This window comes from Bubalus bubalis, chromosome 12 (genome assembly GCF_019923935.1).
Source record: "Bubalus bubalis isolate 160015118507 breed Murrah chromosome 12, NDDB_SH_1, whole genome shotgun sequence".
NCBI lineage: Eukaryota > Metazoa > Chordata > Mammalia > Artiodactyla > Bovidae > Bubalus > Bubalus bubalis.
In genome coordinates this window covers 6,359,066-6,372,786 of record NC_059168.1, presented here as the reverse complement: position 1 = coordinate 6,372,786, position 13,721 = coordinate 6,359,066, and the positions used below count along the sequence as shown (strand labels likewise).

At 43.8% G+C, this 13,721-nt stretch overlaps 1 protein-coding gene and 1 long non-coding RNA gene across 2 annotated transcripts; both read right to left on the bottom strand.

Moving 5' to 3' along the window:
* Positions 1–1,907: 1,907 nt before the first annotated feature.
* On the bottom strand, positions 1,908–3,513 carry LOC123328397. The gene is made up of 2 exons (XR_006543186.2): positions 2,944–3,513; positions 1,908–2,102 (listed from the first exon to the last, which is right to left on the bottom strand). It is a non-coding gene; the product is annotated as an uncharacterized LOC123328397 (long non-coding RNA).
* A 2,746-nt stretch (positions 3,514–6,259) lies between these two features.
* Positions 6,260–8,540, bottom strand: LOC112578000 (F-actin-capping protein subunit alpha-1-like). The gene is given in 2 exon segments (XM_045162192.1): positions 6,260–8,258; positions 8,260–8,540. Coding segments are annotated over 2 exon segments (858 nt in total). The 5' UTR covers positions 8,520–8,540; the 3' UTR covers positions 6,260–7,660.
* Positions 8,541–13,721: the final 5,181 nt, after the last annotated feature.

The window sequence follows — 13,721 nt, the reverse complement described above, 5'->3', positions numbered from 1 at the left end:
TAAGCCAACTTTTTCACTCTCCTCTTTCACTTTCATCAAGAGGCTCTTTAGTTCTTCTTCACTTTCTGCCATATGCATATCTGAGGTTATTGATATTTCTCCTGGCAATCTTGATTCCAGCTTGTGCTTCTTCCAGCCCAGGGTTTCTCATGATGTACTCTGCATAGAAGTTAAATAAGCAAGGTGACAATATACAGCCTTGTGTACTCCTTTCCCAATTTGGAACCAGTCTGTTGTTCTATGTCTAGTTCTAACTGTTGCTTCTTGATCTACACACTACAGATTTCTCAGGAGGCAGGTAAGGTGGTCTGGTAGTCCCACCTCTTTAAGGATTTTCTGCAGTTTGTTGTGATCCACACAGTCAAAGGCTTTTGGCATAGTCAATAAAGCAGAAGTAGATGTTTTTCTGGAACTCTATTGCTTTTTTGATGATCCAACAGATGTTGGCAATTTGATCTCTAGTTCCTTGGCCTTTTCTAAATCCAGCTTGAACATCTGGAAGCTCACTGTTCATGTACTGTTGAAGCCTGGCTTAGAAAAATTTGAGCATCACTTTGCTAGCATGTGAGATGAGTGCAATTGTATGGTAGTTTGAACATTACTTGGCATTGCCTTTCTTTGGGATTGGAATGAAAACTGAGCTTTTCCAGTCCTGTGGCCATTGCTGAGTTTTCCAAATTTGCTGGCATATTGAGTGCAGCACTTTCACAGCATCATCTTTTAGGATTTGAAATAGCTCAACTGGAATTCCAATCCCAAAGAAAGGTGGAAGATGCAGTAGACACCAGTTAGGATCAAACCTAAGGAGGAGGGCATGGCAACTCACTCAGGTATTCTTGCCTGGATAATGCCATGGACAGAGGAGCCTGGGGGGCTACAGTCCATAGGGTTGCAAAGAGTCAGACACGACTGAAATGACTGAGTACGCACACACGACCATTGCAAACCAATGGCAGTGGCTCATTCACACATCCTGTGCTCAGGGAAGCCATGTAGGGTGCAAAGGTACTTCACTGTAATGTGAAGAATCTACTGATATTGCATAGAGGTGGGTAATACATGAATTTACACTTTTGTCGTGCAACCTAGTTTGATTCAGCTTAAGGCATATACATGGGTGCACACTCAGTCGCTTCAGGCATGTCCGACTCTTTGCGACCCCAAGAACTGTTGCCCACCAGGCTCCTCTGTCCATGGGATTCTCCAGGCAAGAATACTAGGGTGGATTTCCATGCCCTCCTCCAAGGGATCTTGGAGGGATCGAAACCACATCTTTTATATCTCCTGTACTGCAGCGTATTCTTTACTGCCAAGCCCCAGGGGAAGTCCCTTAAGGCCTGCATCTGTGTCCTGAGAGTCCTAGCCTACTTCTCAAACCACAGGAGCCCACCTCCCTACTCTGACCTTTGAGGTCAGAAACCTTTCCTGGCAGGATCCTGTACAACCTTGGGAGTGAGGCGAGATCTGCCCACTGCCTACCCCAGATGCCAGCTCAAGGGTCGATGTTCCCTCTCCCTCTTTAATGCTCCTTTCCTGGGTCCCTTGAGTTTGCTCCTACTCCTGTGACCTCAGGGAAGTCACCTCACCTTCCCTGGTCTGTCTCCTCATCCTTCAATGCCAGGGTTGGGGCGGTCAGATGATCCTAAGGCAAGCAACCTGAGAAGCCCCGTGAACTCCAGCACTCTCTGACCTCGGTGCTTGGTTTCCCGTGGGAGGAGATATGTTTACATAAAGAAGAACTCGCTTCACAAATTTCTATCCTCTAAAATTCTCCATTGGCTCACCACTGTTCCCACCCTTCTCCTCAACTGAAATAAATTCACCTTCTTCAGATTGTCGTTTTATCAGCAACTTTCCCCCGCAGTGCTGGGTCCTGACCCATGATTGCCTGTGTTCACCCATGATACACGTCCTCTTGTCTTTTGCCTGACCAGCCGAGTCTTCAGTCATCAAGAATTTAATACTGGAAATTCCATTCCTAATGTACCCGGGCCTAGTTTCTCATCTTACCTATAACTCTTCTGTATCCATCATCTTATTTGATCCTTGCAACAACTCTTCATAGTACGATGCTTACCTGTGACTCAGGGATCTGATGCCTGCTGCTCCGAGGTGAAGCCGATGTAATAATAAGAGAAATAAAGTGCACAGTAAATGTAATGTATTTGAATCATCCCGAAAACATCTCTCTCCACCCCCTCGCTGGTCTTGGAAAAATTGTCTTCCATGAAACCAGTCCCTGATGCCAAAAATGTTGGGGACAGCTGTGGAACTGACAGAAGTAGAAACTGGGGTTCAGGCAGCGTCTAAACCTCAGTAGCCAATAAGTGATGCTCAGTCGTGTCCAACTCTTTGAGATGCCATGGACTGTGGCCCACCAGACTCTCTGTCCATGGGATTCTCCAGGCAAGAATACTGGAGTGGCTTGCCATTTCCTTCTTCTAGGGATCTTCCTGACCCAGGGATCAAACCCGTGTTTCTTAGGTCTCCTGTATTGGCAGGTAGATTCTTCACAACTGAGCCACCTGGGAAGTACCTGGTTAATACCTGCATTCTCTGACACCAGCTACTTTGAAAATCTGTAAAACTCACATTTCCATATTCTGTCAGTACATGAGGGCATAGGATACCCTTTCCCCACTCCATGTATAACAAGCTGCTTAGGACTTAGGATACTTCTTTTCATCAGTAAAGTTTGATTATTGCAATAAAAAATAACTCATCTAACATGGTTGAAGAGGTGTGAGAGTGCACGAAAGTGAAAGTGTTAGTTGCTCTGTCGTGTCCCACTCTTTGTGACCCCGTGGACTGTAGCCCACGAGCCTCCTCTGCCCATGGAATTTCCCAGGCAGGAATACTGGAGTGGGTTGCCATCCCTCCTCCAGGGGACCCTCCCAACCCAGAGACTGAACCCATCTCCCACATTGCAGGCAGGTTGTTTACCATCTGAGCCACCAGGGACGACTGTGAGAATGCATCTTGCTGCTCAAAATGCTGACGGAGGCTTGTGGATGTTGAGAGCAGGGAGGGACCTTGGAAATCATCGAGTCCAACACTGCGCACATTATGCAAACAAATCAACAAGATTCTACAGGAAGTGTGTCTTGCCCAATGTCACAGATCGAGTTTGACCACTACATGCAGAGCTTTTGGGAACTGGTGGAAAAGATAAACAAACCTCTCGGGACCAGTGCCACCTTCGACCACCCACGGGCCCACCCCTCCCCCTGGAGAACCTGGTCTGTGACAGACACACAATGCTCTCTACTTGATATGCCCCGATTTTGCCAAATCACTCCCAGGGGAGCACCGCCCTTCCCAGAAAGGAGATTGGCCATGCTCCTCCAAGTCTCTCCTGTGTGTGTCCTCCTGCACCTTCAGGGTGGCTGACCCAGGGAAACGGGCAGCCAGAGGGAAGAAAGCTCTTGGGTGGAAGAAGGCAGAGCTCAAGACATTTCTGAGGACTTCCCTGGCGGCCCAGTGGTAAAGAATCTGCCTGCCAATAAGGGTTCAGTCCCTGGTCCAGGAGGATCCCACATGCTGTGGAGCAACTGAGCTCGTGGGCCACAACACCTGAGCCTGTGGTCTAGAGCCCGGGAACCATGACTACTGAGCCCGTGTGCCACAACTACGGATGTCCATGTGCCGAGAGCCCGTGCACCGCAACGAGAGAAGCCATCACAAAGAGAAACCCTCGAGACACCACGAGAGAAATCCTGTGAGCAGCAATGAAGATCCAGTGCAGCCGAAAATAAATAAATGAATGAATGAGTTAAATGTAAGTTCCTTAAAAGAAAACGACACCTCCCCTCTGGAAGCAGGGACCTCGCGTGATTCCTGAGCACAAGCACAGCCATTTCTCTGCAGGCTCCAGGACTGGGGACTCTGCCCCTGAATAGATCTCTCTGGGCTCAGAACTGCTTACCCATCTCTCCATCTGCCTCGTACGGTGCTGTCTGTTTCCCCAGAGCCCCCTGCCTCTGTGCGCTCTTGTATGCTTACTGTGGGCCTCAGGTGCCCTCATCTGGCAGTGGGATGGACCCCACCCCAGCCTCCACCGGGCGCGCCCCGGCGCCGAGCACCTCCTCTGTTGCTTTGTCAGTGGAATTTTGTTGCTGTTACTGTTTAGCTGCTAAGTTGTGTCCAACTGTTCTGCAACCCCATGGGCTGCAGCCCGTCAGGTTCCTCTGTCCGTGGGATTTCCCACGCAAGAATACTGAAGTGGGTTGCCATTTCCTCCTCCAGGGGATCTTCTCAACCCCGGGATTGAATCCAAATTTCCTACATTAGCAGGTGGATTCTTTAGCACTGAGCCACCTGGGAAGCCTCATCAGTGGAAAGAAGCTCACGAAACCTACCTTGCAGGCTGGTAGAGTAGGATTGAAACCACGCTGACACAGCCCCTGACCTAGAGGAGATCCCGAATAATGGGAGCTGCTGGTCTGATTTGCCACATCACTGTCAGCAGCCTGCAGCTGCCTAGAGGCTAAGGACCGGGTGTGTCATTCGTGTATCCCCTGTGCCCGGGATATGCTGCTGCTTCATAAATGTCTACAGAACAGGATGACAGAGACCCACCCCTGCGACTGCGCCCAGGAACGTCTGCGCTCACCATCTCAGTGCTTCCCAAAGTGTTTGCTAGAATGCTCTCCATCAAAACCACCAGCCACATGACTTAGCTCCTCTTGGTTATCGGGAAAGGAAGGGGTGGCCTTCATGAAGTCTTTCCCTAAACTGTGGTGAGAACGAAATAAAAAAGGAGAAAGTGAGCATCTTCATCGAGTGACATTCTAGAATGTTGAAAGAAGGATTTAGGAGGAAATGGTTAGAGTTGCTGTTTCACAGAGGGGCGTTTGCTCAAGAGCCCGTTTTCACTCACACGGCTGGTGTCAGGGCCCCAGTGAACCTGAGCTGCCTTCAGACGTGCAGGAGGTGGATCGTGGGTTTCACACACGTGTGATTTTTGACTTAGTTCAGAGGATCGGGTTTGCAGAGAGGTTTCCGTTTGCCAAAAAGTCTATCCAAGGGCTACTTTGATGGGGTGAGGGGTGGTGACCCTGAACAGCCATGCCAACATTCAGCCACGGCTCCCTAGCCCATCCCCAGGTCAGGCGCCTGCCGGCAGATCATGGGTGGCACCAAGTCCGTGTGCTCAGGCTTCAGTTATCAACATAAAGGAAGGGGTGTGTGCCAGAGGGTGAGGTTTAGTCATTGGAAATAGAAACAACAGCAGTAAGCTTCAGTGCTTGCTGTAACTACTGTGCATTTCTCAATTCATCTCTAAACTGAGAAACCTTTCCTTCCCACCCTGGGTCAGCAGCCCTTTCACAAAGCCTTGGCCGTCCTCTCACCTCTTACAGTCCCCAGGACATGCTCTCTGAAGCCCTGGGATTCTTAATTCAGTTCATCTCTCTGGGCACTTATCACCATTTGCTGTCTTGTGTTATAATTATTTTTTTAAGATTTTTTTTGGATGTGGACCACTTTTAAAGTCTTTGTTGAATTGTTACAACAGTGCTTCTGCTTTTCGATTTTGGTTTTTTGGCCCAGAGACAGGTGGGATCTCAGCTCCCTGACCTGGAATTGAACCTGTGCCCCCTGTACTGGAAGGCAAAGTCTTAACCACTGGACTGCCAGGGAAGTCCTTGTCTTACACATTATTGCTCTTTATGTAAATCTCTGTGTTTCCCATCAGACTGCAAACTCCTCAAGATCAGAAGCAGAAATCCCTTGGTTTTACATAGCACATAATACAGTGCCTTGGCTGTTCTGAACCATGAGATGTATTGTAAATATTTCCTGAATGAATAAGGGAAAAAGTGAAGTAAAGTGTATCTTGAGACTTTAAAAGCAATGAAAAGCTTCAAAATTAGTGGAAGGAAGGTCTCATGTAATCATGTAAAAATAAAATTTACAAAGTGATTTGGAAAACCGAGATAATGATTTGGGAGAGTCAGGAAGTCTCTCTTCTTTAAATATGCCCAGCTAACCTGTGAATCCATCAAGGAGATGGACCATATTTTAAAATCATTTCCAATCCTCACTACTTAGCACAGCTTTTAGGCTAATTTTTCTCTTTCATTGTTTATGACAATGGGAACATCTTTATTTCTTTTGCTTATCAAAAAGTAGCATATGATAAATGTAAAGTTTAAACAATATAGAAGTGGAGGATTTTTTTTTTTTAAGAACAAAACAGGTGTATTTCTATTGGACTACCTGATACAGAGGATAGTGTAGTATGGATGGATAGTATGAATGACAAGTAATACAAATATATTTTATTTGAAATAAACAAAAATGCTTACACAAATCAACAGGTCACTTAAAAATAAACTCTTGCTTGACTGTATTATTCAGCAAAAACAAAGCCGAAACATAAATACCCTTATTTTTGACGTGTGTTTGGAGGAAGACACTACTTGATTTTTAAAAAACTGACCTTCCCTTAAGGCCTGGTCATAGAAGTGTAAACAATGTAAATGAATCCACCATTACCAGTTGTCATATCATATCTATGTCACCTGTGTATTCTGAGATCACACCTGTACCTGCCAATAAACCTGGGAAGGGTTGCTATATCACAGTTATACTTGAGTTGGCAGGCAGGACTGAGAAAGAGTAATTTGGAATAAGTATTACATCCTATTTAGAACAAATCACTAGTATTCCCTTAAATAACAGGTTACAATAGAAAGATACTGCCTGAAAGTTATCCTTTTCACTTTGGTTCAGTTTTAGTTGTTTGTGATTGACATAGTTGTTTGATTCATTCACTTATAGTACAATCCTGCCACAAAGTATTAAAGCACAAGATACCTATTATTCCTTCAACATCTGCATTTCTTCAAGTTTTATACTCTACTATACCCCTAGTATGTCAGCAGTTTTCGAATATTAAAAAAACAGTAATAAAAATGGATAACACTCTTCTAAAAATGCACATGTCTATAACTATAATGGTACTAGGTGGGAAAGAGACAATGAGGGAAAGGGAAAAAAGCAAACATGTTCGTGTAGGGAATGTGGTTCAAGTCTTTGGATTTAAAAGCAACTTCCCCAGAGAAGTTGGCTATGATGGAATTTCCAGAAAACTTCCTTGGCCTCCAAAATGAACCTGAAAAGCCCCAATCCAAACATATGAAACTACAGTTATGAGATGTTATAAATGATGATCAAAGCAACTGGAGGGAGAAGGATGAATGTGTCTTCCATTCAGCTACAGTTTGCAGCATAGCCTCTTTAGCTGTTGGCCAATCAGTAAAAACCACTGAACACCAGAAGTACTTTGAAGGATGGGGTGGAAAAGTACTGAATATATTACCTGTCTATGTCAGTAACAGGGCTTCATGGCTAGGAAAATTTTCTAAACAGTAAAATGACTCCAGGGTAGATATCTCTCTCCATCATTAAATGTGGCAGAATTAAAAAAAAAAAAAAGATTTACAAGTAGATATAGTGAAAACAAAATTACAAGGCAGAAAACACAAAACAATCAAGACAATGCTCTAAGTTCAACAGTATTCCATTAGGCTAGAAAACCTGTTAACTTTTGAAAGCCCTAGCAAAATATCACCCTTGTTTATAAATCACTTATTTATCATATGACCACATGTTGAATCCTTTCTTTCCATGTACTGAAGAATCCTACATTCAGCCTTTAAGCATTCTGCATTTCTTTGCCAATCTTGTAGTTGAGTATCTTGTTCCAGACGACTTTGGTGCGGGTAACAGGAAGTTGCCGGCGCAAGGCTTTGAATGTGGTGTCTGACATTGTTTGATAGTTTTCACTAATTGCTGTCTGATACTCATTTTCTGCATGCTCTATGATTTTAATAAACTCCTTGGCAGTCTGGGCTTCATTCGAAACAGTTACTGAATCCTGTACATCTTTATGACTAACCAACTGAACATTGCCATCTTCATAATAGTGAACCTGAATCTTAAGTACTCCAACCACCTGGGCTGTAGGTGGTGTGATGGTGAACTTCCATTCTGATCTCCAGCGACCATTCCAGAAGTTTTTAGGCTGAAACTGGTGGCTTTCAATACATGCAATAATGGTCTGTTGCCCATCTATAGTTTTAGCATAAACAGTACAGAAGCTGTTGGAATAATGATCTTTCACATAGGCCCTTAAAGCACTGTCACGGGATTCTCTCCAAGACTTGAGACTTCCGTCGGATTCTTCTGGCTGGGGGTCACTTGCTTCTTTCCGTAAGTGATCAAACTTAAACGAAATTTTGTTTCTTGGATCTAAATCTGCTATTACCCAGGTCACCGTGTTCTGTAATTAAGACCTGATCTTCATATCCTTCTATCTTCACAGGCCTGAACTGATCCATGTTATACTGGGCAAACGCATGTGTAGCCCCTTCCCTGAGGAGATTATCATTATTAAGTAGTAGCCGGACATCATTGAACACTTCATTGAATTCCCCTGGCGGTGCATGAGTGATAAATTTAGCAGCTATGCGTACCTTCTCCTCATCTGACACCCGATCCTCAAAGTCGGCCATCTTGGGCTGCTCTCAGAAGTGGAGAATGTTTTTTGTTTAGGTAACACTCTCTAGTCCCTCTCTCTCTCTTTTTTTAGCAGGTGGGGCCTCACTAAGAAGCCTGCAGGATCCTAGTTCCTCGACCAGGGCTCAAACCCTTGCCTTCTGCACTGGGAGCTCACAGTCTCAACCACTGGATTACCAGAAAAGCTCCTTAAACAATACAGAAACAAAAAAGATCTCACTAGGTCCGTCTCCCAAGGGGCCACTTACTGATGTTGTCCGTGGTTTTAGTGCAATATGAATAATATATTTACTCAGTCTATCTGCAATCTGCTCTTGTAAACCATCAAAATGTTATGCTCTCATTTGGAATATATCATTTTCTCCATCATTCCACAATTTTCTTTACTAACTCTTCTTATGGTTGGAAATTCAAGCAGGTTTTAATTTTTGCTTTTAAAAGCCATGCTGGGGACCTCCCTGGAGGTCTACTGACTAAGACTCTGCACTTCCAGTGCAGGGGGCAAGGGCTCCATCCCTGGTTGGGGAACTAAGATCCCACATGTCCTGCAGCCAAAACATAAAAACAAATAAATAAAAATAATGAGATAAATAAATAAATAAAAATAATGGCACTAGCTTCACCAACTTTTTTTTTTACACTATGCTGCAGTAAAATCTTTGTATGTTCTTCTTCAACACAAGTGAGTGTTTCTCTGGTTACCCTCAAACATGTAATTTATTGATTTCAAGGATATGAATATTTAACATTTTGATAGATACTGACAAATTTCCTTCAGAAAATGTTTTTTTTCTGTTTTATATCCCCCACCAGAACCAAGAAAACCTATCAGACTTACCTTTTTAAGTGTTTCCTGGGTGTATGTTGGAAGACTTGCAGCCAACGTGATTTTAAAATGATACTTTGGGTGCACAAAGAACACTTTTCCGGGAATTCTTATATGGAATATGTGTTCTCCTTTGACCCTCACAAGAGTCCATGATGGGGCTTCCCTGGTGGCTCAGTGGTAAAGAATCTACCTGCCAATGCAGGGGACACAGGTCTGATCTCTGGTCCAGAAAGATCCCACATGCAGCAGAGCAACTAAGCCCATTTGCTGCTGCTATTGAGCCTGTGCCCTAGAACCCGGGAGCTGCAATTACTGAAGGCCACGTGCCCTAGAGCCTGTGCTCCACAACAGAAGTCAGCACAGTGAGAAGCACCCACACTGCAACTAGGGAGTGCCCCCTGCTCTCAGAAACTAGAGAAAAGCCCAGGCAGCAGCGAAGACCCAGTACAGCCAAAAACAAATAAATAAAAATTACATATAAGCTGAAGCTCCAATACTATGGCCACCTGATGAGAAGAGGAGACACTGGAAAGGACCCTGATGCTGGGAAAGATTAAGGGCAGGAGGAGAAGGGGGCAAGAGAGGATGAGACGGTTGGATGGCATCATCGACTCAATGGGCATGGGTTTGGGTGGACTCCAGGAGACAGTGAAGGACATGGAAGCCTGGTGTGCTGCAGTCGTAGAGTCAGACATGGGGTGGCAAAGAGTCAGACATGACTTAGCGGCTGAGCAACAACAATGAGCTCGTGCTGAATCACATCAGTCGTGTCCGACTCTTCGTGACTCTATGGACATAGCCCGCCAGGCTCCTCTGTCCATGGGATTCTCCAGGCACGAATACTGGAGTGGGGTACCATTTCCTCCTCCAGGGGATCTTCCCAACCCAGGGATGGAACCCAGGTCTGCTACATTGCAGGCACATTCTTTACGATCTGAGCCACCAGGAAAGCCCCCTGAAAAAAGCCCATGATATAAGTAGGGAAACCCCGATTCCCTTCTGATTCCTGTTTTAAGATCTCAGCCAAAAAGACTGGCCCCAAATTTCACTGCAGGGCAGTGGCCTCCCAGAAGCAGAGCCTTGGAACTGTTTCCTGTTTCTCTTCCCATGAGCTGGGAGGACCAGCCTTGCGAGGCTAGGAGGTGAGGACGGTTCCGCAAGTCTTGAGCTTATGCCAAAGTGTAAGGAATGACCTGATCGGGGTATTCAGTTTCTCAGCTGAAATAAGCCCTCCTTTCTGACGGAGCCTAGTGGAGGGAGGAGGATGCATGGGGCCTGGCTCTGGGAGGGTTCAGGGTGGGAGCCCTCCTTCTACACCATTCTCAGAAGTGCCCAATGTAGAGACCGGGGAAAGAGGTGACCCGGTGAATTCTCACTGCTTTCTGCTTTGCTTACTTAAGGTTTTTAAATAGTTCTTGGAAGTGTAATCTGCTGATTCTTGACAAAGAAAGAAAATAGCACTAACCAGGACTATTGCTACACAGAATTTTTCACCAGCTGTTGGGGGAGGGGTGCTTTGGCATCCCAGGCTACCTGACCTCTACACAGCAGCTTAGGCAGGAAAGTTGCTTCACTCTGAAGTCAGAATGAAAAGTCCCAGATCCTAACAGAGGCCAACAGACAAGGGAAGGTGGAAATTCCTTGGTGTGTGAATGTCTATACGGACCAGACCTACATGGTTCTCTCCTGTAGTTTCTGGGGCCTATGCTATTAAACTTGTGAAATATGCCCAGTGTTGATGGAAGGGCTGAATGTTTTATTTAATTTTAACATTTATATTAAAAACCTGACAAGTCAGTTACTGAAAACCCTTGAAATAAGTTTCAAACAACCTGGGTATGTGGAAATACTTTTCCATAGTTAATTTTGTGAAATCTGAAAACCAATCAAGTGTTTCTGATGAAAATTTAGCATCTGAACTGAGATATGGTTTAAGCATGAAATACACACTGGCTTTCGCAGGCTTAGTATGAAAAAGAGAATGTAAAATGTCTTCATGATTTTTTATATGGATTATATGTTGAAGTGATCATATGTTGGAAATAGGGAATTAAATAAGATATAATATTAAGATTAATTTAACCTGTTTCGTGCTCTGTGGGTGTGCTGTGCAGGAGTGCTCAGTCATGTCCATTACAAAGTTACGCTTTGCACCCCCATGGACTGTAACCCGCCAGGCTCCTCTGTCCATGGGATTCTCCAGGCAAGAATACTGGAGTGGGTTGCCATGCCCTCCTCCAGGGGATCTTCCCAACTCGGGGATTGAACTCACATGTCTTACGTCTCCTGCATTGGCAGGCGGGTTCTTTACCACTAGCACCACTTGGGAAGGCCTTATGTTTGCGCTCTTACATTTTGTAATGTGACTGCTAGAAAATGGGAAATTTAGGGGGCTTTCACTCTTTTATTAATTCATCATGAATTTATTGAGCATCTAATATGTGCGAAGTCAAAGTAAGCATAATAGCTACAGCAATAGAAAACAGTACCTTAGAAATTCATTGTATGTTCTTTGAAAAGATATATCTGTGTATATATATATATATACACACACATATATATATGTCATCCTATTGAAATGTAACATTTCCTTTTTTAATATAAATTTATTTATTTTAATTGGAGGCTAATTAATTTACAATATTGTATTGGTTTTGCCATACATCAACATGAATCCACCATGGGTGTACACGTGTTCCCCATCCTGAACCTCCCTCCCACCTCCCTCCCCATACCATCCCTCTGGGTCATCCCAGTGCACCAGCCCTGAGCATCCTGTATCCTGCATTGAACCTGTACTGGCGATTCGTTTCACATATGATATACATGTTTCAATGCCACTCTCCCAAATCATCCCACCCTCGCCCTCTCCCACAGAGTCCAAAAGACTGTTCTATACATCAGTGTCTCTTTTGCTGTCTCGTATACAGGGTTATCATTACCATCTTTCTAAATTCCGTATATATGCATTAGTATACTGTATTGGTGTTTTTCTTTCTGGCTTACTTCATTCTGTATAATAGGCTCCAGTTTCATCCACCTCATTAGAACTGATTCAAATGTATTCTTTTTTATGGCTGAGTAATACTCCATTGTGTATATGTACCACAGCTTTCTTATCCATTCGTCTGCTGATGGACATCTAGGTTGCTTCCATGTCCTGGCTATTATAAACAGTGCTGCGATGAACATTGGGGTACACGTGTCTCTTTCAATTCTGGTTTCCTTGGTGTGTATGCCCAGCAGTGGGATTGCCGGGTCGTATGGCAGTTCTATTTCCAGTTTTTTAAGGAATCTCCACACTGTTCTCCATAGTGGCTGTACTAGTTTGCATTCCCACCAACAGTGCAAGAGGGTTCCCTTTTCTCCACACCCTCTCCAGCATTTATTACTTGTAGACTTTTGGATCGCAGCCATTCTAACTGGCGTGAAATGGTCCCTCACTGTGGTTTTGATTTGCATTTCTCTGATAATGAGTGATGTTGAGCATCTTTTCATGTGTTTGTTAGCCATCTGTATGTCTTCTTTGGAGAAATGTCTGTTTAGTTCTTTGGCCCATTTTTTGATGGGGTCGTTTATTTTTCTGGAATTGAGCTGCAGGAGTTGCTTGTATATTTTTGAGATTAATTCTTTGTCAGTTGCTTCATTTGCTATTATTTTCTCCCATTCCGAAGGCTGTCTTTTCACCTTGCTTATAGTTTCCTTTGTTGTGCAGAAGCTTTTAATTTTAATTAGGTCCAAGTTGTTTGTTTTTGCTTTTATTTCCAATATTCTGGGAGGTGGGTCATAGAGGATCCTGCTGTGATTTATGTCGGAGAGTGTTTTGCCTATGTTCTCCTCTAGGAGTTTTATAGTTTCTGGTCTTACGTTTAGATATTAATCCATTTTGAGTTTATTTTTGTGTATGGTGTTGAAATGTAACACTTCTTTAGACAAATTTTAAATTCACTTTTGTTTTGTCTTAGCTTTGTGAGTTTAACTCCTATGCATTAATTTAGTCTTTTTTTTTTCTAATATACATATACAAGGCTCTAATTTTCCCTTAGCTGTTTCTTTAGCTGCAGTCCAAAAGAATTATAGTTGTATATTCATTTTAAATGTTTTATAATTTCCATTAAAGTTTGTCTTTAAATTATGAACTTTTAAGAAGCGTGCCACTGGGTTTCAATATATGTGGGAGAAGTGGTTTGGATATCTTTTTATTGGTAATTTCTTTTTTAAAAATATTTTTTAAAAATTAATTTATGTATTTGGCTGCACTGGATCTCCGATCTTTGATCTAAGGCATGAAGGATCTTTGATCTTTGTTGTGGCAGGCAAATTCTTCATTGCAGCATGTGGGACCTACTTCTCTGACCAGGGATCGAAC